Below are 24,641 nucleotides of genomic sequence, written 5' to 3'. Positions count from 1 at the left end.
GTCTGAACTTCCTAAGTTGACGCAGGAAGAACATTCTTTGTTGTGTCTTTTTAACAGTGGTCCTAATGATGGGTGTCCATTTCAAATTCTGGAAAATTATAGAACCCCCAAACTTGAAGAACTCTACTGATGATACTGTGATATCGAATATAGTAAGAGATGGTAGGATAGAAAAAGTATTGATGTTTTTGAACTTTGACGTTGAAGATGACTCTTGAGAATTCCACTGACAATCAAAAAAACAAACATACAGACCTTTGGGGGGGGGAAATCAAAGCACTAATGATCAGGCTGAAATTATACACATTATAGAAGATCCAGCTGTAGAGACTAAGGAATGGCCTTAAGGAAATATACAAGAAGCATTATGTAGTGAAAGGGGGCTAAATATTTTTTTATGGCTTGAGAAATGAGATAATATTCACAGGTTACTCAGGCAGGCACCTCTTTGGTTCTCTGAATTTTAAGAAGAAGAAGGCAATACAGCACAATCAAGACTTGTAAGATTTTGTTATTATAGTCAAAAGATTGTTGTAACTTTCCTGTGAAGTTTGTCTACCTTCTGGGGCTGACACCAGATCCCTTGAGAAGTCCATACTCTGGGAAAGGTGGAAGAAAAGAGAACAATCTGCCACAATTGTGATGGATACGTACACCTTTGGAAGTTGCAAAGGGAGAAGCTGGGGACAGACCATTATGGAAAAGGTCTATCCAAAAGATGTTGTTGGATTGATGGCAGATAATCAAATAATAATCAAATATCTACAGACATATACCCATCATGTCTGCAATTTTTTTTTAAAAAAAATTCAACATAAAATATAGTGTTCTGTCTTCATTTTGCTGTTGAAATTGGAATAAATCATGGCAATCAAAAATTCTACCTGGATTTCAAGTCTCTGATTTCCTAGCATACTGGGAGAATACAGTCCTCAAGGTAGGAACACTCATTCAGTGAACATTCAAAATTATAATGGCACTGAACAAGATGGACATACGACTGGCTTGAAAAGTTACAGATGTTGCAGCAACCCCACAGTCACGTGATCACTATTTGCAATCTTCCCTTCCAACCTCCTATAAGCAAAGTCAATGGGGAAGCCAGAAGGGAATTCCCAAGTCACTTCGACTGCTTTTTCTCCCAAGAAGCTCCAAAAATCCCAGGGATCTCCTACTCCAAAACAACACCCCCTCTGTACTGTGCCCCTGCATGCAGCACCCCTTCATCCACCTGCACTCATGTACTTCGCACCCACTCACAGCCCCTGCTGGCCTGCCGGTACTCCCCAGCACCAGCCTGAAACTCCTGTAATATAAATAATAAAATTATTTATATCTCTAATTTAGTTTCAAAAAATTCTAATTCAAGGATAGATCTCCCCAAAACACAAAAAAATTCTATTGTTACATATTAAGTACAGATTTATTACATAATGTTATGTTATAATTCTTTTGGCCATCCCTCAAGTCAGATTTCACATTATATGCTCCTGTAAATCTCAGCTCTTCAGACACTTAACCTTTATTCAAAACTTGGTTTACTTGGCAGGCATTTCATAGAAACAAAAACAGACTTGCTATTGTAAAAAAGCTAGAACATTTTGGGTTTACATATATACACTGACTGAGAGGATTTTAAAGATTAATATACAATGAGACTAGAGGTTTCGGGATGGAAAAAAGTCATGGAACTTGTTTTTGTGTATAACTGCAGCAAAATTATTGTATACACAATGGAAAGATGGGCTTTACTCACGATGGTTGGTGAAGAGATGGGACTTACTAAATTGGCCATATTCACTTCTTTGATCAGAGAAAAGACAGCATCTATATCAGGGGTCCTTTGTGTTCTCTGAGCTTGGTTGTTTTCTTGCAGATGTTTCATTACTCAAACTTCTCCTTTATTGATATCTACATTAATTACTGACTAGTAACCCCTTATGGTAAAAAAAAGTATGGTTCATGGTTTTGATGATTAAACAGGACAGACAGAAAAAGAGAGTCATGTTATAACCACAGAGTAAGAAGTGAATTTGTGCTTACAACTGCTATAAAAAAGATCAGAAGCCACATCTTTGTACCTTTTCTATTTTTCTTTTATTTTTTCTTTCCTGCACATTTAGCTTTCTCTTTAATTTCTTTCTTTTTTATTTTATATTAATTGGTATTAGTTTTATTTAAAAATAGGAAGAAAAAAAGTATATATAAACAAGAAAAAAAAACCATTTCCACCACAAATTATGAAAGGGAAGCAGCACAAGTTTTTGCTAGGCATGAAAAATATATATAATATATATAATTCTTGTATCTCATGATAACTCACTTTTCTCCACAAAATAGAGCTCAGGCAAGAATTTTAATTGATTAATAGCCAAGACCAAAACAATGTACTAGTATGGTTAGCCATATATTTTACATATGGGTAGAAATACTTCTCCTGCTCATCTAGAGATGTTTACAGGTGATAGTCTGTCATATGTACTTGAATGAAAATCTGGATATGTATAACATAAAAATTACTACAATTCATCTACACCAAAAGAAACAGGTTAAAAACATTACACACATACACAATGATGTTTGCTTTCTGTTATTCTAAAATATGCTGTTTCCCAAGTATCCAATTTTTCATAAGCCCAATTACTTGCAATCTTTTTATCCCACTATCAAGAATATCATTTGTTTCTTTATTGTAGTAGATAAAACATCCTTTCATTGTTTCAGATCACAAGCTGTGCAGATACTACCCACTGTTCTTGCCTCCAGCACTTCACATTATTGGTGTATTATTTCATGCATGCCCTACTCTTTTATCAATTGCTTTTGAAGTAATGTTAATAGACTAGAAAATTGAGACATTTATGAAGTATAGGCAGTGTTTATGAAAAAATCCATAAAATATGACACAGGCAAGACAAGATAAAAGCAGCATTTTAATAGATTATGGCAAAGGGATTCTGTCACAAGTTGACAACTGACTCCTCCGAGATTGCTAATTTTTATGGGATTAATTTTGTGGTATTAAGAAAGAAGCTAAATGTCCTAATTAACCTGTAAATAGCGTACACACCAAATTAAACCTTGTAGCCTGTTGTTAGCTTTTTGGCATCAGCACCTTAGGCAGAATTATTGCAAAAGTATATAAAATAGTATTGGAGGTAAGCATTCTGCATGGAGTTAACTAAAAATCTCATTCAAATTATACTTTAAATACATTCATACTAGTATGTAAGTGGTAAAAATTTGCAAAATGCAGTTACATGTTCTGCTTATGTATGCAGTATTTCCCAATTAATGTGAATGGGCCCTTAAATGACCCACTGGCCAACAGTACAGAAGAATTAAATGAAAATCCCATAATTAGGCTTTATTCCACCACCATGCCCTGAAACCCCTATACCTATCGCCAACATTTGAAAGAGCACTTTGCCACATTCAGGTTCAGCTATGGTCTGGTAAATTACAAAGCATGAACCACAGAAATCTATTTCTAGCAGCTGAGACAGAAATGTGGTTTCAAATCAAATTGTTGGTGGGAATTGCTTGTTTCATTCCAGCAAAGTACTAAATGAATTTAGTGTCCAGTTTTCATCCTTATGTAGCAGAATTTTAGCAACTGTTTAGCATTCACTCACCTATCTGCACATTTGTATAAAAAAGAAGCACAAATGCCAAACCAAATTTGATTTTCACCATAACCAGGACCAGTTTTAAGATAAATTTTTATCCTGAATAAATAACTTCAACTTATTATTTACAGGAGAAAAACTACATATGAAAAGAGATTAATTTCATTGCCTCAAACTATAGAAGAGGAATAATAGACATGTTCTGCTGAGAGGCTAAATTTTATTGAACACAAATTTCTATTAAACGTATAATAATATTTTTTTCAGAAATATTCTTCCTAAACTTCATATCAACAGTTTTTAGATGTTGATCTAGATTATAATTATAACCCTGGCTATATTTTAAACTGTCAATATATTACAGACATGTTTGAGTTATATGGAGTGATATAAGGAGAAACATATTGTCTATGGATAGAAAGATATGTGGAAGCAAATTATTCTCAACAAGTAAATATATGGAACATTCATTCTAAAAAAATCCCAATTTCCCTTGTCTTACACAATGTGTTGTATGATATTCAATAAAACTCTGGGATGAGTGCACCTGTGGTTTGAAAAGACAACATCTTTCATTCTATATGAATTAATTCACATACTGTTTCCTTTGCGAGTCAGAAAGCAATATTTTGTACATTTTAAATTGTAGCATTTATGAATTTTCTCTGCTATTTTAGTGTCAGAATTCAATTTTGATGTAAGAATAATATTGAAGTACAATGCCTGCTAAAGAAAGGTATTTTCTGCTTGGTTGCCTTTAAAAACTGTCCATGCTCCACATACAATTTGAAGTCAACTTCATTGTACTCCAGCCAAAATATCTACTCTTTTTTAAAAATCATTTTTGACAATATCCAAAAAAGAAAACGGGAAAAAAACCAAGATAGCAAAATTAGAAATGAATTTACTGGGAGTTCAAGATACATGAAACTTTACTGACAATGTTCACAGTATTTCTGACAGGCTGCTTAATCTTAAACTGGCAAATATTCATATTAGCTATTCTGGTATAGCAAATAGCTTTGGGGGGGGGGAATAGCTAACAAATAATACCATCTTCCACACAATCTTGCTCTCTCTCTCCTCTCTCTCTCCTCTCTCTCTCTAGGACTACTTATCTGTTCCCAGTTAATATAATGAATATCTGATAATGATAATTATTTTATTAATGTCTTAGACTAGAATATAACCTAAGATACACATTATTTACTTTATAAGTGGCATACAGAAGTGCCATAAAGTCTTCAGTGTTGTAAAAACAGCATATAAGAATTATAAATTTTAAAATAAAAAATAGAATTTAAAAGAAGCAAGAAAAATTGGGAGAACAATCCCAAATGCATCCCTATGAAAAAAGCCATTAGCTAGCTGCTCCGAATGTTGCGAACTAGCCCAATCAAAGACCTCTCCCATTTCCTCCCAAGTCAAATGATTCAGAGTATATACATACATATACATACAGATACACACACCCTTTCTATGCTTAGCCTAAGTTGATGTGAATCCCAATTTAGCCCTACTATGGGAATAATTTCTAAGAATGCATTTTTTTTAAAAAAATAGAATAATTATTTGCACAGAGATTATTACATGCACAAAATAGGCATTACATTTCATAACCTACTCCATATTATGATACTTTTTTCTTGCTTTCCCAATTTCTTTATAAACTTAAGCATTTATGTATTTTCTTTTGTTGAATATTACATTATCAAATTCCTCCTTCCATCTTGCTTTACTTTAAGCTATTAGGTTGTCTTCAAAGGAAATTAACACAAGAGAGCCAATATTAACTGAGGTTTAAAACGGATGGCCTAATATTACAACATGCAGATTCAAGGAACTTCCTTAATGGGAAAATATCACACAGATGAAGATGCCTTACCTGTATGCACTGACTGTAAGGACCAATATTGGCAGGAGCCCAATGAGAAATACTCTGTACATGCATCGCCTGCTTCTGGGAACCAGGTGCATCAGAGATCATCTTATCATCCTTTTGGGCAAGGCAGTCCATCTGAAATAGCAGGCCTTCCTTCAATGGAGCTTCAACACAAACCCTGAAATAACAAAAAAAAATGTACTGGCAGCATTTGAATGACATTAAACTGTCTCTGAGTTCTGGTTGCTGTACTCTTAATATTCCTAAAATTTATACCAGCAGGGCAGAGATGGGTGATGAGAATGAGCAAGAATTCTTGAAATCCCAGTCAAGAATGTCACTTGTTCCTTGCTACTTTCCCAGTTTCTGTTCAGAGTAATCTCCACTGTCACTGAGAGAAAGAATAGGCAAATGGAGAACCTTGTATCCTTTCTTTGGTTTTGGTACTAATTAATAGCTTAGGAGAAAACAAATTAATAGGCAGGAACAATAAGAAGCAGAGTTGCAGGTCACAGACAGGGATGGTAACCTTAGAAGTTATCAAATGTTGCCCAACCCTGACCCTGACTGATATCAACCATTAACTTCATTTCACACTCAAGTACTTTTGTGCAGCAAAATTCACAAAAAGATTAAAAGTAGATTTATTCCTTCCATTTGTTGAGGCAAGTGAGGTCACAATATCTGCTAATTTCTTCTTCCACTACAGCCCTCAGTTTCCCTGATATTCCCGAGAGCCCGCTAATTCTCTAGAACAGCTTTTCATGGAGCCACTGAAACAATATGGAATTTGGCAAAATCTGCCTATAAAATAGCCAATTAGGAATATTAGTCCATGTAATTCTGGACCTTATTTACTGATTATGAATCTAGTGTTTCCCATGATTATTTTCAGAATCCTTTTCATTGTACAGTGCTTTTTTATATGTCTTTATTTCATAGCTAGAAAAGGTCTTGCTAAATAAACTCCACCAACTGAATGTTTTTCCCTCATTTCCTTTATAATATAGGAGAAACAGAAAAAGAAGAAAACAGTGAAAAGAAGGGCTAGGGGTGACATGATAGCACTGTTCCAATATTTGAGGGGCTGCCACAAAGAAGAGGGGGTCAACCTATTCTCCAAAGCACCTGAAAACAGGACAAGAAGCAATGGGTGGAAACTAATCAAGGAGAGAAGCAACCTAGAACTAAGGAGAAATTTTCTGTCAGTGAGAACAATTAATCCTTAGAATCACTTGCCTCCAGAAGTTGTGGGTGCTCCAACACTGAAGATTTTTGAGAAGAGATTGGACAACAATTTGTCTGAAATGGTATAGGGTTTTCTAGTCCAACCTCCCTGAGCAGGGGGTTGGACTACAAGACCTCTGATATCCCGTCCAACTCTACTATTCTGTTGTTGTTATTATTAGTAGTAGTATTTTAGAAAGGCCAGAATGAGGATCCATACAAAGTTTTTCTCAACTGTTGTTTCATAGTACAAGGTCTACCAGGTTATACTAAAATGTATACTTTATATAGGTTCAATAAATAGAGGTGTAAAACTTAAATTCATATTTTTGCTGACTTCTTCTCAATCAATTGTACATTAGGATAACACATAGATTTTGTGTAAATTATGGGGCATGGTATTAGTAAGAAACACTGGCTATTTATCTCATAGAAATCTACAATGCAATGAGTTTCACAAAGATCCAATTACTAGAAAAGCTATTACTAAGTAAAGAGAAATATATCTTACTAAATGGAATAAGTAATAAAGCCCTCATCTGGAAAAAAATATATCCCAAAGAGATTTCTTCTTTAAAAAGATTTTATGTAGCATTAAAAATATTTTAATTGTACAGTTCTTATTTCATTAGCTTTATATATTAAAATGCTTATTAAGAAAGCAGGAATGAAATATATTTAAAGACGATTTTAAATTAAGAGGAATAAGAACACTGCTGTGCTGAATTCCCTGTTAAAGTTCAAGATGGCATATTCAGTAGAACAATATGCCTAAAAATATTTTTTAAACCATATAAAACCAATATTAGCTATGAGGAAAAAAACACTCATAAGGAGACAGCACTATTTTCAGCTCTATAAAATAGGGTGCAACATTTGAATTTATGAGCTCTTAGGTCACAAGCTAAAAAGAAGATAAAGAAGAAAAAGTAGAGAGGAAAAATTAGGCTAGGATTTAAATTATAGATCTTGGTAGGAATGAAAAATATAAACTAAAATCAGCTCATACTGGCCACAAACTACTCCCACATCCTAAGATTGTTAGTTACTACAGACACAGCTTAAAATACTAAGAACTCTTCCCTACCCCACCCCGTACCCTAATTTTTAAGCATCTTTCCTGATGAAAGCTTCTGGGATCTTCAAGGATCGAACACAAATGTATAAATCCAGAATTAGCCTAATAAAAGTATTGTGTTAAAACTGCTCCAGAAAAAGTAGAAAGAACTTTATTCTAAGAAATATACCCATATGATTGTAGTGATTTTAATTAATTCAGTTGCTGTATTAATGGCATTAATTTTCAATTTGTTTTTTATTCTATTTTTTAAGTTGAAAACTGTCTTGTGTGTTTGCATAAACAAAATTGTGAGGTATAACTCCATAAACGAAAAAATAAATTTCAAAAGAACACTGTCCAGGATACTTGCTGTTCAGCAAAAGTAAAAAGTCTGTAAAAGCTATCTCTTAATAACACTGCATAAAATTGCAGGGGAAGAGCCTTTCTCATACGATGTTTTTCATTTTCAGTTTTTCCCTATTCACAGAATGTGATATAACATTAAAGAAGCTGTACGTTGAAAAGAAAGCACCTCACTTCACATTCCTTCTTTAAGACAACACATTTCTGTAGCATCCTTGTTTGTTTACTAAAGATCAAGAAGGATACACATGAATGAGTTTGTTCAATTTGTTAATGACATGTCCCTACTACAGTATACTGGAATTATCTGATAATGGCAGGTTATAAGAATAGTCGATTAAAAAAGGAAACCTTTCAATTTTAACAAAATCAGTCAGGCACAAAGAAGAGTATTTATTTATTTAAATTTATATGCCATCTCATCTCATTCAAGTGCTTTCGGAGATAGCAATCTTGGCAGAGAACAATATGGTTTCCAAGTTGACCTCTCTCATTCACACACAGACTTAGCTGTCATTATTTAGAACTATAATCTTTTACTGAGTATTAGCTCTCTACGTTGCTCTTAATTTTCAATCTGCACATCTTATCTTCTCTCCTGTAATTGAACATGCCTATTTTATTAATTTAGCAAAATCTGTGCCTGATTCTTATCATGTCAGTCTCTTCTAAGCTGCTTTACTCTTAACTCTGCTTATACAAGGGACAAAAAATAATGGAGCTTTTGCCAAATTAGAATGGAAAAGAAGCAGGAACACAATAATACAGTATTGCAGGCTAACTCTGCCCACAGCCTGGAGTTCGATCCTGACAAAGCTTGACGTTGACTCAGACTTCCTTACTTCCAAGGTCAATAAAATGAGGACTCAGATTGTTGGGGGCAATATGCTGACATTGTAAATCGTCCAGAGAGTGCTATAAAACACTGTGGGGCAGTATATAAGTCTAAGTACTATTGTTATAATTCATAGGGAGCTGATAGATCAATTTGCCTAAACATTTTAGAAAAAGTTACTGTTAGATCGCACATGTTAGCTAACTAACTGATAATTATTTCAGAATTATACTTCTATAAAGTAGGCTTGGGGAACATAATTCACTGTTGAAGAGCATGGACTCATTATGAAGCAAGGTACTGCATTAAAAGATATATGATGAATCTAGGATAATAGAATACAAAATAGATTCAGTATAAAAAAGTGTTTTTTTAAATCAGAGATTCACATGCATTCCTGATGCAGCTGCTACAATAGAGAATAAAAGATCATGCCTTTGAAGAGAGACATACAAAGAGGTGAAAGGAAGCCCAATCCAAACACAGAGAAACTAAGTCTGAAGAAAAGTCATAAATAAAGCATTAGTAGCAATGAAGTATATTCCAGTGTACCATAAATATAAGACAGCAGTAGTATGAACCTACCTCGCTGGAGGACACAAATCAAATGCTGTCATATAGACTGAATTTATCACAGCAAAATCGGCCATACTCTTCATATACAGATGGACCAAAATAATATCTGTCAATGCCAATCCTTTTAAATTCATATGAGCTGCATGTGGAAAAATAATGCATCTGTTAAAGACAGGAAATATTTGATTTGTACTAAAGGATATACAGTATATATTGCAAAGAACTCCCCTTGAACCAAAGCATAACTGAAGCTGAAGAACTTAGACAAATAGAAACTATTCTGATGAGTACAATTTCTTATATAGCATATGGGCAGATACGTTGAGTTTATTTCCTAAACCAACTTGATTTTGTTTGATCTTGTACAATAAACTAGTAAAAATGAAGACATGTTAAATTCCAGTGCAGCTGCCTTAAAGCAGATGAAGCTATTATAGTCTTAATCAAATCTACTTCCTAATGAAATATACAATCTACTAAGCATTTACTAGGAAATCATCAAGTTATCACATAATTTTAATATTTGATTTTGTATCATTATATATATAGAACAGAACAGAATAGAGCAGAGCAGAACAGAACAGAATAGAATAATAACTTTATTGTTACTTTGAATGTACATTAATCAGCATACATTAAAATGAAATTTCATTGCATATAGCTCTCAGGGTCACCACTTCCAATATACATTACATAAATACGACAATATATATAGATTTTATATATCTTTTAACATTGTAAATAGTTGTTTTTATTGTTTTTAAATATCTTTTTAGCAATAAACAACTGGTTTATACCTCTCCCGGAGATCAAAGGCTGTGTTATTGAATAACACACACACACAAACACACACACACAATTATGCATATATCCACATATATTATATGATACAGAGAAACAGCACAGTCTGGCGAGAAAAACGAATCTTGCGAATTTACCAGGCGGATGGTATAGGGAAGCTATTACAGAACTGGGTAGTCCTGCTAGAAATACTTTGAAACCTCCTCCAAGAGGGGAGCAACAGAAACAGACCATAAAGTTAGTGTGTGGGGTCTCTAACAATGCTTTGAGCTCTAAGCACATAGCACTTATAAGCAGCATCCAGAATAATGGGAAGCAAGCTTCCTATGATCTTCTCAGTTGTCCTTACCACTCTCTGTATGGACTTTCTATCTGAGGCACTGCTGCCACCAAACCAGACAACGATGCAGTTTGTTAAAATGGTCTCAATCATGGCTCTGTAAAAAGTGGCCAGGACAGAAGGAAAAAGATGTGCTCTCCTCATCTGACGCAGGAAATGCAGACGTTTGTTTGCATGCTTCACTAAGGATGACATGTGGAGAGACCAATTCAGATTGTTAGTTATCTGCACCCCCAGATACTTAATAGTGTTGACCATCTTTACAACTGCATCCTTGATACTGAGTGGAGTATGACTGTGCCAGCTCTTTCTAAAATCTACAATGATCTCCTTTGTTTTATCAACATTTAGAACCAGGTTACTTTTATTGCACCATTCCACCAGAGCCTTCACCTCTTCCCTAAAAGCATCTTCATTGTCATTCCAGGTAAGACCCACCACTGCTGTGTCATCTGCATACTTCACAATATGAAAGATGATATTGGCAGATTTGGCATAGCAGTCGTGGGTCATCAAGGTGAACAGTAGCAGACTCAGGAGACAGCCATGTGGGGAACCCTTACTGAAGCAGATGGAGTTGGAAACTTTCTTTCCAACTTGCACAAACTGGGGCCTATCAATAAGGAAATCAAGTATCCAAGGAGTATTAAAACCGAATAGCCCCAGTTTGTTCACCAGATGCTGAGGAATGGTTGTGTTGAACGTTGAACTAAAGTCAACAAACAGCATTCACACATGAGTATTCTTCCCCTGCAGGTGTGCCAAGCTAAGATGAAGCACACAGGAAAGTGCATCTTCTACAGAGCTGTTCTTCCGACAGGCAAACTATAATGAGTCAAATGTAGAGGGAAGACATGATACCATATAGTCCTTTATATATCTTAAAATTATTTGTGACTGAAGGTCAACAATGAGGGACACATTTTGCCATATGGCAACATTTCTTTCTCTCCTGCTTAAAGCTTTATATCTTGTGAAATATTTTGCCAATATTTTGCTAAGATTTATTTATTTAAAAATTATTCAACAATTATCTTTTGAACAATTACCTTTTAAATTAAACTTCCCACAAAAATCTGGGGATATGGCTATAATAATAATGTGTTGGATGAGATCCCATCACTCATTAAGGAAGTATTCCTTCCTGTCACTCATGAAGGAAGTATTCCTATAATCTTCCATTGAGAGAAGTCTTACTGGTTGACTACTCTTTAAACATCAACCTTTCTAAAACCTTTTCCAGAAGACTGAAGTATCTTCCACAAAATGTGGCAGGTTTTGTGGGGACTTCTGAAAAGAGAGAAGTAACAGAAACCATTCTCCTCCTTTTAATGTAGATTTTCATCAGACTGAAAGCTCTTCAATTTGAAGGCATTTCTTTAAAGATTAATAAAGGATTAAGGTCTATTATTTCTCAGTCAGGAACCTGAATATTCAAGAGCCATATGTTCATCATAAAGACTGCCCAGAAAATATGACTATTTCACCTGGCCCATGACAGAATTGGAGAGAAAATTGCTTGTGTCTGCCTACTTGATGGATTACTTTTTTGAATGTTGGAAGAACTTTATGAATAAATCTGCTTTAAAAAGTAGAGGGCAGCCCAGCAAGGAACAAGTTACAAACTAAATCTTGTAGTCTTAAGGTAGAAAGTCAGAACTACAATGTATGTCTTGCAGTTCACAACCAATTTCCACTTTAGGCCATTAAAACAATTAATCTTGCTATAAGGTTTTTGTTACCTCCATTCTTATGCCACAGTATGTAATAAAACAGGGAAAAAGGCAGTCAGACAATCTGACTTTTGTAAGGAAAGGTTTTAACACATTCCTGAAGAGTTTCAACTAAGTTTAGCAAAGAAACCTGGGGTAATACTTTTAGATTGTTAGCACCATAACTCATCTCTTTTTTAGAAGGCAAAATAAATATACACAGGAAATGCAAGTATTCCCTGGATCAAAATGTATCAGTGCACCAGAAATGGGAAAGAATAGTTTAGATGTAAATCATCTGCTAAAGCCACCAGGCTTCTTAGCCTCCAGCCAGATACAACTACTATTTTGGTTTAATTCTAATAAAAAAAAAATCAGGCAATGATGTATATTATTTGGACTAGCTAGGGTCATGAAAATATTACAAAAATCAAGTAAGTGTTTTAGAGGTCCAGTCTTTCAATTTACATAATATGCCCAAAAGATTTATTCATAACATTACTCCTTTAGCTACAAGCCTGATTACAACCTCTGTGCTGATTTCTAGGCTGTTAGGAACTAGCTTAAGGGCCCTTTAGGAAACCTGCTGCCTTTTTATTTTGCAAAATTGTTCATGCTTCCTTTATCATTCTGTATTCAGTCATGAATTCAGATGCAGAAGCCAAATGTTAAGATTTTATGAGCCAATACATCAAAAGTATGTACGAACAAGAATACTAGCCAGCCCACTGCAGCCGCTGAGAACAATTTCCATTTTTATGAATGAAAAAGATGCCTGCATAAATATTTATTTATTTAAAAGTGCAAAAATATGGAGGGATTCAGAAGAAAATAGAAGCATTTTGTTTTATATCTCAATATCTTGTAAGGGTTTGATAGTAAGAAATCCAGCAACCACAATTCCCAAGACATCAATTCTTTGCTTGCGTTAAGTACATAAATGAGATTTAGAGCTACTGATCTAATCCTAGATGCCAAAATCAACCACAGCAACAGCTTTTTAGAGAACCTAATTTAAAATTATGATAAAGTCAGTTTAGCTAACAGAAAGCAGTCACAATGGGGAATGCACACACAAAAAGATAAAAGGAATGAAAACAAACTCAGCTGCCTTGTATAACCAGATCAAGGGAGAACATAAAAGGAATCCAGTCTAATCACAAAGGTAAAAATGGATGGATTTAGACTGCAAATTTCTGTGACCAAATGTAGCAATTCTTGTACAGTAATCTTCCAAGCAATAACCCTTTGATGGACAATCTAATAATCCTCTATCAGTTGGTCTTGGCACTTAGTAGAGCATTCAAAATGAAAGTCACCTATTCTTATTTATTTGTCAAATGTACATGCAGCGTATCGGGACTTTTTCCCCATTGCCGGCAATGGGGTGGGCGCGGTTTCAGCGTGACGCATCCGGCCTGTGGGCCGGCAGTTTGACATGCCTGTTCTAGAAAATCAACAGGCAGGGATGGAACCAGTCTCACTTCATGAGTTGGGAGGATATTTCATAAAGTGGACACATACAATCTATTTCATCCAAAGCTGCCACACAAACATCTTCTCAACCACCTTTGCCCCAAAAGGTAGGTTAGATACCGAACAAATATTTTCCAATATACTGTGGTCCATGATGGCTCCAAGGCCTCCTTAAAACATAAAGGAACAATTCCCTAACTCAAAGAAGAATTCATTACTGTTGGAATCCACTCAAACACCACCACCCAGGCCCAACTTCCTTAGGCCCAACAGGTTCAAACTGTTCCCATATAATTGGGCAAGTTCCTCCCCAGGCATCCCCCCCTGGACCTGCAACAAGGCCAGCAACCAATTGTGAGTGAATTTGAATGACTTTTTCTGGCAAAATATTGTTCCCTACTATTGTTCTCCAAGCTCCCTCCTACTCAAAAAGGTGCATCTCAACTGAAACAAGATGCCTATTAACAGATGCAGTAAGGTTGGATAAATATTGGTGTTTCATCTACCTTATTTCATAGCATCTGTAACCTATTTTTGGTTAAGTTCACTCCCAGTAAAAAGCTTGCGTCACTCTACATAGCTCTTCTCTCATTTAGCTCCCTTAACTCTTTTGTGAACCATGGAGAGTGATGGGATCCACAAAAGGAGAGAAATCCCATAGATTTACCTAGTTTCTGGACCTAGTCAATAATACATGCCTTGGTAATACATGCCAGGTCAGCTCTCTCATCAATGATTAAATTGCAGATGAGGGATGTTTAAAACAAGAAATGGGATGGCTAAAAACTGACCATGAAGCTAACTACCCGTGTTGGCTGCCTAAATTCTCAGAAGAAACAAAATGCTTTCTACTGGCTGGAGAGCAACAAGAGGAAAGGGAATTGCCTGGTGATATTTCAGCTCAGAGCAAATCGCAACATTTATTCTTCAGAGCATTTTAGCCTTCTTTACTTCATGCAAACTAAAAATGCTTTAAAGATTTCACTAAACACATTTAATTGATTGAATGCACGAATTACTAATTATTAAGCCCTAATTAAACTGTATCTCTTCTGCAGCTTATACTACACTTCAAAATGCCCAAGAAAAGCACCTTGGAGTGAGGAAAAGACGTTGTTTGCCAGTTCTTGTATGCTTTTTCCTTCCGATGGATCAACGTATGTGCTGATGCCTGTTATCCACTGGTAACCCTTCAGAGACTTTCCAGAAAATTCAAGAGCTTTACCTATAAAAGATTGAAATATAAGGACATAATGAGAGAGCCGATTTGGTGTAATGATTAAGGTACCAGATCAGAAACCCCAGAAGATTGAATTTTAGTCCTGCCTTAGGCACAAAGCCAGCTGGGTGACCTTGGGCCACTCACAGTCTCGGAGCCCCAAGGAGCAGGCTATGATATATAATTTTCCTGCCTGAGCAGGGGGTTGGACTAGAAGACCTCCAAAGTCCCTTCCAACTTTATTATTCTTATTATTTCCAAAACTTTGTCAAAAAAACTGCAAAGACATGTCCATATATATACACATACACATACAGGTTTATTGCAAAGATTCTGATTATTTTCTTTTTCTTGTTCAAATCAAAAAGAGTGTACAAATAATAAATATTGGATCTAGGGTTTTATTCAATGAGTACTCAATGAGTATCCCCAAATGCTCTCAATATTCTCTCATGAAAAATAAAACAGAGTGAAGCCCATTTCTATGTCTTTTCTCTCTTCCAGACCCTTAATGCCTTTAAATAGCCCAGAAAACAGTCCAGAAAGATAATATCTTTCCCACTGAACTATTAACAGGAGGAGCTTTTTTCTTCATGATAGAATTTGCTGGATATCACCCACCATTATTTTATAATGTTTCCACTTCTTGAAGTATAGTATTATAATAATTATAGGATATGTATCTCCAATGCAAAAACTTGATGTAATGGGCAAATGAAGCTTTGGACACTGATGGATACATGACATGGGAAGTAATTTTACAGAACAAATGTTCCAGTTATGGATTTGGATTCAGTTATGTCCTAGGCTGAAATAAAAAGGGTTCCATTTGTTCAAAGTAGGTCCAGATTGCCCTTTTCATCTGTGGTATTATTCTATTCAGACTGGGGATAACCTAACCCTGAATAACAGATTTTGCAAAGGGAGAAACAAAAACATGAAACAGGAAGGAAGGAATAAGAAAGACTCACTTGAAGCTGATTTGATCTCATCCACAGTGCATCACTTCAAACTATGATACATACTGATCATATTAATGAGTGCATGATTAGTATAAAACAATAGTTCAAGGAAGTGAAAAAAATGTTTAAATTAAAAACCATAGATTATGATATGCCAAAAAGAGCTCTCCATAATGCTACTGACTATGTGCAGTCTCTTTTGGCCTGGATGTATGAATGGATGGAAGAAAGGTTTTTCTTCTGTGCCAGTTCTTCATTTAAGTGAGTGGGAATTTTCAGAATGGACAGCATGATTTTTTTTTTTGGGAATGTTTGTCACACAGCTACATAAGTATCACCATCCTACAGCTCAAATTTAAGGAGGCATGATCCATATCAATCAGAAGATCAATAATGGCTGCTGTAGCTTATTAACTCCAATGAGAATATATGTATGCATTTTCTATCCCTATTTCTAGTCAATGGTGAGAGTAATGAACACCACCCAACTTCTGGAACATCCTAAGAGTGGGAGACCTATAAATCTTGTGGGAATCTTATATTCTAATTAAATCAGGATGCAAGTGACAGTAATAAATATAAAGAAAGATCTACTATAAATCCAATCTAAGGGGTGAACTATGTTTCAAATACAAAGTTACTGAGAATATCAAATACTGAATGCTATGTTGATGCTGTTAAAAATAGTAAAACTTTCCTCTCAATGAGATAAATTATACAATCAGAAATCAGAAAATTGTTACCAAATGTCATAGTGGTTAAGGCAAGCCAAAAACTTACTTTCTTGTGCAAGATTTGATCTTAAAAACTGCCACGTAATGCAAGGGGTTTCCTTTATCTCATCTGAAGGTGACCAGGCACTGTCTTCAATTTCTTCTGTGTCACATGAACATTTCCCAGGCAGAATTTTGCCCCCAAACTGTGCCTGATTAAAAGAAATATTGCAACACGGTTATCTACAAATTCTAATTCTTGGATAAAAAGCTCGTCAGTGATCAAGAGTAGGTCCCTCCTGTTTTAGTGAGAAAGCAAAAAGTTGTTACTTATTACTGAGAATGTGTTTCCAGGCAGAGTCACGAGCATACTTTCTTGGAGATCAATGATCTCCACAGACATAAAACTGAATTGCAACCTAAATGAACAGCACTATGTAATGATTTAATTTACTTAGTACAATTAACAGGGAATCATTATATAGATAAAACAATGCAAATCAATAGTACACATGGAAACATTCATCATGTTAATGGTAACGGAGACAAGAAAATGCTTTAAATGCAACCTTAAACTTTCAACAATATATATCTATTTAACTTTTTAAAAACAAATAAAAAAGACAAATAAGTTTTCAAAGTGAATTCAACAAGTTCCTGCCACTGTCTGCTGCCCTCTTCTGGTGTGGATCAGGTATTTCTTTCTCCATCTTTCTGGTAGAAAAGCAATTATTGCTAGAACTATAGTATTTTACTCACAAAAAGCATTTAACATAATCCACAGTATTAGCAAACAAAAGACAGAATGCTGGAAAGCTTCTGGTGAGCTACGTATTGTCTGCCACAGGCCATTTCCTTTGAAACTATACTGATCTTGATGAATCCTTGTCTGATCCACAAAAACACATTCATAGTATAACACAAATTAACGTTTTTGGAACTAAGGACAGTTTCAGTGTTCACTTTACTTTGAAATGATATGTAGTTTACAGATGTTATGTATGAGAAAAGCAGTGGCTATTAGCATTTTTTCAAAGACATATTCAAAGGCCCACAATACTATATATTTGTCCATAAGACAAATCACTATTTTCTGATGGTAAGACTAGGATTCCAATATGGATCTAGAGGATAAATTGGAGACGATTCTGACATATACCAAAAACTGATAATACAGAATTGTTTTGGAGAACTTTGGTATAAAAACACAGTGGACACAGGCCTTAGATTGGATAGGTTGTAATTTTTATTAGGACTTTATATATTTTATTTATTCTGCTTTATTCAGTTTTTATGTTTCATTTTGTTAAATATGGGGACCCTAGTATACAATTACAGCAATAGGCAAATCAATAATAAAAATGAATTCAAATTCCTGAAACTAGCGTCCCATTTTTTAAAAAAATATATATAATTCAGAAAAAAATCAATTACTATCTGAGGATGGCCAATATATTCACCCCTTAGCTCTGAAACATGGTCAGTTATTCAAATTCAATAAAATAACTCTTATTTCATTTAGACATTTATCCTAGCTATGAGATAATCAATTGGCTGGGCTGAAATTACTAGTAAGGAGTAGTTTAAGTGTAGGTAACCATTCATGGGTACATTTTTACAGCCAGTTTGGTGTAGTGCCTATATTTATGAGTTTATTTAACAAATTTATATGCCGTTCCTCTAACAGTTCAAGGTGACTCTGAGTGGCTGACAGTATAATCAATGCTATACTTTTTTAAAATGGATATAAAAACAATTATAACAGATTAAAATTACGAAAGGTTGAAACAAACTTAAAAAACATGGCTTTTTTTAAATTGTTGGACTAGGATTGGGAAAACAGAAATCTAGAAAGTAAGATCTTTAATAAAGCTGTTTTGTAATAACTTCATACAAGCAAATATAACTGTGGGGATTTTGTTCTTAGGGCTGAGAAAATGGCAATGTTTCTTTCATAAAGAGTTAACACCAACCTTCCCCAGGCTTACACAGATTTACCTGCTTGATAGAAAAGAAGTCACAACCATGCAGAGGCAACCCACAACATTTTACAACAGTTTCCTATTTTACTAGTCCAATTCCTACTTTCCTTGACCCAAGTCTTTGACACATAATTCAAAATGTGAAAGAGGATAACACATGATTTACTATTCTTCTAGGAATCCTACTTTGCATCACGAAGAGAATTGGGGTGAGGGGAAGCCATAAAATAAATATAATTTGCCGTTTATTTTTCTTCTTTTATCCAGAAATACAGAGAGAGACTGAAAGAACTTTCTTAACTTTCAGGCCTGTTCCATCAAAACAGAAAAAGTTGTTCAACATATAAGCAGGCATAGTTGCAAGATAGTTCACAACTGAACCCCTGTAAACTTGCTACCTGTCTCATATTTCACTCATGGTTTTAAAAAAGAAGGATATTTAGCAAAAAGCAAGCATATTTAGCAGCCTCAATGTTTTGTTTGGAGATTTTCATTTCTGAATACAAGAAACTTGCTCTTACAAGCATCTAAAAGTGATGGAAATTTTCTGGAACAGAACATGAAAGTCTAAAGTTGGACAGAAACAGGTCTGCTAATCTCTTCTTGCTTTCTGAAGTGATAATCTTTTCATTTAAACAATGTTTTTGGGAGACCATGCACAGGCTCCATTGTGAGTGTGTTCACGTACAGGACACTTATCTTATGAATAGGTAACATCTACACCTATATACTGTAATTCATACAAAAAGAAACAGAAATGGAAGAGGAACTATTGAATCTATGAAGCTGAATTTCTTCATAATGGATATATCTTTAGCCCTTCTCCACGAAAATCTGTGATGTGGTTGATATATATTTTAAAGACAAAGTGAAAAAAATAATAATTACACATTATTGAAAAGATAAAAGATCCAACTGGCACACAAATACACTTTTGTCTACAAACATTTCACCAAGAATGGATTTCTTATGCAAATGAAAGTGGAAACATGCAACCTGCCAACATTTCACTGGTTATAAATAGCTTCTACTATTCTACTAGGGCTACTTTTCTGTACTGCCCAGCAACTCCCAAAGACAACGACTGAATCCAAAGTGGGAAGGGTTTATGAGCCAGTAGTCTTTTAAACTACCTTCTAAAAATAGAAACGAGAATCTTTCTTACTTTCTTTTATGTTTTACATTTTTAAGCTACATTGATCCAATGGAGATTAACAGAAGATTTTATGTTCTAAGAAGCTGGATAGGAATTATTTGTTTTAAAAAGCAATGAATAAAATCTTCTTACCTGTCAGTTTCTGATCGTCTTATACATAAGATCTGATCTTGTTTGCTAGGCACATTTTCTCATTAATCACTGATTTTATTTATATGAAATATTTGCTTTGTCCCCTATACAGGAATAAAGGTTTTGTGGCTAAATAACATTCTTCGCTTCCAACATGACAAAATTTAAGCAGGACATAATCTCTCTCTCTCTCTCTCTCTCTCACACACACACACACAAACACAGACACACACACACACACGAACGCATGCATGTGCGCACACCATGGCTGATGATCCATCTGGTCATTTCTCCTACAATATGAATGTAACATCAAAACCAATTTCTTAATTATTTTGAGTTCTAGTTCTCTTCTTCACCAGAGACTGTATGTTCTGTAGCATATCCAAGTGAACTATCAAAAGATGATTTGTGAAATGTGGGGTGTACGTGTAGAAAGAACTATTTAAACAGACCAAAAATTAGCATATAAAGCTTGATTTACTACCTCAGCATGTTTTGGTACTGATTATTCAATTTAAGGAAAGATGTGTAAGTGGTTCAAATATGAAGCCAAAGGGAGGTTTCAGATTGTTTGTGTAGATGCATGATTCATCTGCTCCTCCTCCTATGTCTGTTCTAGGCTCATACAGAAGGTGAATTATCTATGGGATATATGTGTAAGAGTGAAAGAGATGCAAACAAGTTGTTTTGAAGCAAGCGTGAGCATGCTATCAGTGCCTCCTTAACTCAAATGTCTAGTTTACTTGGTTTGTGTGGCTATCATGCAAGTTCAGGAAAAGGAGCATTTAAGAAGAATCTGATAAGTATGGCATAGGCACCCACCCTTGTTCTGAAATGCACATCTGGGTTTGGATCTAAAATGCCACATTTTGTTTCCTTAAACTTCTGCATATATAATCCATTTGGTCTAGCTCAGGCCTATGCGACTTGGAGAGGGATAAGGGCCACATTGATAAATTAAAAACAACATCAGGGCACAAAGAAAAGCAAGCAATAGCACTTAGACTTCTATACCACTTCACAGTGCTTTACAGCCCTCTCTAAATGGTTTACAGAGTCAGCATATTGCCCCCAACAATCTGGGTCCTCATTTTACCAAACTCAGAAGGCTGGAAGGCTGAGTCAACCTTGAGCGGGTCAGGATCGAACTGCTGGCAGTTGGCAGAATTAGCCTGCAATACTGGATTCTAATAGCAATGGAGCTGCTGGTGTTGATAAAGCCTGAAGGAACTGGAGGATCTTGGCAGCCAATTTTTGGGGATGGCAGCAGTAGATCTTTCCTGGTGACAGCAGTAGATCGTTCCTGGTTCCTTCACCAGCAGTGGATGTGCTGAGCTTTTAAAAAAATGCCAGCAAGGCTGCATGGTATTCACATGGGGCCCATAGGCTTTTGGTTGTGGAGGCCTGGTCTAGATGCTCTTGCTGTTTCTGAAAATCCACAGTAGTTGGTAATTTGGGAAGAAGTAACTATGTCTCCTAACCAGTAATTCATTTTTAAAGAAACTGATGAAATCAAAGTTACATATACACCTCCTATGGCATAATAAGTTAAAATGCCTTGTTCAGTAATCCAGTGGAGGGTCACTTTGGAGAACATAAAATTAGTTTCCTATGATCTTAAAATGAAGCTAATACATCAAAACATTTTATTTCATGTATATTAGACACCTTAGTAAATGTTTAATAAGGGATGGTTACAATCATCTTGCCGCTGGAGGTGCAACTCAGGAGTTCAAACATTAACTCACATGGTTTGGACCTACAGTATGTTAAATATGCAAATCTTCTTCTTGGCTGTATTTCTAAGCTTTGGAATCTATCTAGAAAAAGCTGAAGATTTCTCGGGACCTGCAGTTAATAAAAAGAATGATCATACATCAACAAAAGGAGAATTATACAACTGATTTGCAGCAACGAGTTGGGAATATGTAAAGCTGCCCAAAGTTGTTTTAACAGTGATATGGGCAGCAACTGAATTTATGTAGTCTGGCAGAAAAATGTGAAAAATAAGTAAGAAAACTATATAGTTTTTGAGAGAGTAGGAATGACAGAACATAATTTTGCAGACATTCCTTCTCTTTTTAATATTTTTAATATTTTTAAAGGAATAAATATTTTTATTCTATTAATTAGTATAAGCTAATAGACACTTAAACATAGCATACAAAAATGCCTTTAACACTGTGTTCATTACAACATTCTCTGATTTTCTGTAGTCACTCAGGGAAGCAATCCCCTAGGTCAGTGGTGGCGAACCTATGGCACGCGTGCCAGAGGCGGCATTCAGAGTCCTCTCTGTGGGCACGCACGCTGCTGCTGCCAGCACTTTGTGCAGGTCCATTAGGCCACCACCACCCGGAACAGCTGCCCCACCCAGCACAAAGGAGGCGAAGCGGCCAGCTAGCAAGCTTGAGTAGAGGTGGTAGAGCACGCCCACAGCCAGCAAGCCAAAGGCCACCCCAAGCAGAGAAAGCCGGATCCCCATCGGCACCATGGCCCCCCAGTCCCAGCTAGGATTGTATGCCTCTCCCCATCTATGCTGGGCCTCCTGCCCACCGCCCCACCCCCTGGATCTCCCCCAACCCTGCCCAGCCCCCACAGGCACCCCCCATGAGCAACATCGAGGTGACCATGCCCACCCCAGCCATGCCCACCCAGTCTGCCATGACAACTGGAGCCATGCCCACCCAGTGGGCCACACCCCCATGCCCCCCAAGAGCACCACAATGCTGATGCGGCCCTGGCACTTTGTGATAAATAAGTGAGTTTTGGGTTGTGGTTTGGGCACTCGGTCTCTAAAAGGTTCGCCATCACTGCCCTAGGTGTAACTAATGTCAAAACAACAAGCACTAGGGGGAAATAATTACAAACTTCTATGGAAAAGATCAATAACAAAAATCATTTCTGAATATTTTTTTAAAGGGGGCCTGGCTAAAACCTAAAAACCAGATACAGACTGATTGACATTGCAAAACCCACCCTGTCCCCAATTTAAAATAAAATTTATATTAAAAATAACATGCAGTGTTAATCAAACACAGACAAGCTGTTTCTTATTCTATTTAAATATTTCTTTTTTTAAAAAAAAAAACTTGGGCTTCCCTTATTCTTTCCTATAAAAATTAAGCATTTTCAGTATAAATATTATATTTATACTCTTTGAGCAATAATAGCTTCTTCCCGAGAAAGACAAGGAGAATCCATCTGTGATTAAAGCCTATAGATATATCAGCATCATAAAGTGTGAAAAGCAGCAATGATTATGAATTAAAAACTTCCAAAATGAAAAATTTGTGTCACTTTCAGTGAAGTTTGATATGCCTTTTTCCCCAAATAATATAACAGAACTCTTTTTTGAATAGAAACCTTAGTTCAACAAATGATGAAAATATAATTTGTTTAAATCAAAGAAGTGCTTATACTTTCTCCATTACGAAAGGATGAGTCAGAAAGTAGGAAAGCATGTTCAAAATAATCAGATAGGTGGAATTTATTTTTAGTGGCATACAGTAAGGCTGTAAAACTCTGTTCCTAAAGAAGTCCTCTCTAAGTAGCTCTAAAGAGGTCATAATATTATCAATTACTTTTTGTTTTATCAGAACTTGGTTTAGTATGTCTTTCAGATTGTCCTATAATCCTTGACCTTACTATACAAGAAAACAACTCCCTTGTTAGAATAGAGAGCCTATGCAAAAGCTTATTTCTAGATGTAATTTCTAACTAAGAACTTTTTTCATTTCTTAGGCTCTATTTTCATTATGAAAATACTAAACACTGGTCTACAAATTTTGGAAAATTATCGACCTCTGAGATAAAATGTGTTAATTCTTACATATTTTGATTAGATGAATTAAAAAACAAGCGATAAAGATGCTGGTTGGCTAAAGTTTTCAAGATACTTCACAATAAAGATTTATACAGAGGCGAGTATATTTGCCTACAAGGGAAGATGGTGTCTAATGATCATAATGCCTCGTAACTTCTCGACAAAATACGGTAGAACAATGAAAATGGTACCACATGGAAGTGTATAAATTTATCTTCATTTTGAGACTAAAGACTATTAACTAACTGTAATTTATCATTCTTTTATTGCAAGGTACATTTGCCTTGGTCAGATCAACACATCACATGCAGTTACATCTGGTGGCTTATGAAAGTGTTATTGCCTAACATTTCCCAGGAACAGGTGCATGATATTTTCCCTCAGAAGCCAAGATGCCACAAAACTGTGTAAACAATGCAGATAACTTCTGCTACATTTGTGGAGAGGTTACATTTGCATCTCAAAAGTGCAGTATGACAGCAGTGGTAAAAAAAAAGGTATACCACGTATATTTTGGATGCAAAATAGGGGATCAGGACAAGAATTGAGCCCCTCATTATTGTTGCATTACATGTGCAACTTATCTGTGTCATTGGCTAAACAAGAAGAAAAAGTCCATGCCTTTTGCAGTTCCAATGGTGTGGAGGGAACCCACACCATTGGAACTGCAGTAGCGACTGCTATTTTTGTATGGTTCCCCCAATTGCAAAAGGGATCTCAGGAAAGAAGAAGTGGACCGTGGAATAT

General features: G+C 35.6%; 1 protein-coding gene across 1 annotated transcript in view; it reads right to left on the bottom strand.

Annotated features, from left to right (window-relative positions):
• DPH6 (diphthamine biosynthesis 6) overlaps positions 1 to 24,641 on the bottom strand; it is a 222,252-nt gene that overhangs the window by 120,828 nt on the left and 76,783 nt on the right. The window contains exons 9-12 of the mRNA XM_015813576.1: positions 16,863 to 17,007; positions 14,995 to 15,126; positions 9,582 to 9,711; positions 5,515 to 5,689 (exon numbers count right to left, since the gene is read on the bottom strand). Of these exons, the coding sequence (XP_015669062.1) occupies positions 5,515 to 5,689; positions 9,582 to 9,711; positions 14,995 to 15,126; positions 16,863 to 17,007 (582 nt within the window). The remainder of the gene's footprint in view (positions 1 to 5,514; positions 5,690 to 9,581; positions 9,712 to 14,994; positions 15,127 to 16,862; positions 17,008 to 24,641) is intronic.

Source organism: Protobothrops mucrosquamatus, unplaced genomic scaffold (genome assembly GCF_001527695.2).
Source record: "Protobothrops mucrosquamatus isolate PMUCROS unplaced genomic scaffold, P.Mucros_1.0 scaffold170, whole genome shotgun sequence".
Lineage (NCBI taxonomy): Eukaryota > Metazoa > Chordata > Lepidosauria > Squamata > Viperidae > Protobothrops > Protobothrops mucrosquamatus.
Note: the sequence above shows the minus strand (reverse complement) of the source record. Positions and strands in the feature narration are given on the sequence as shown.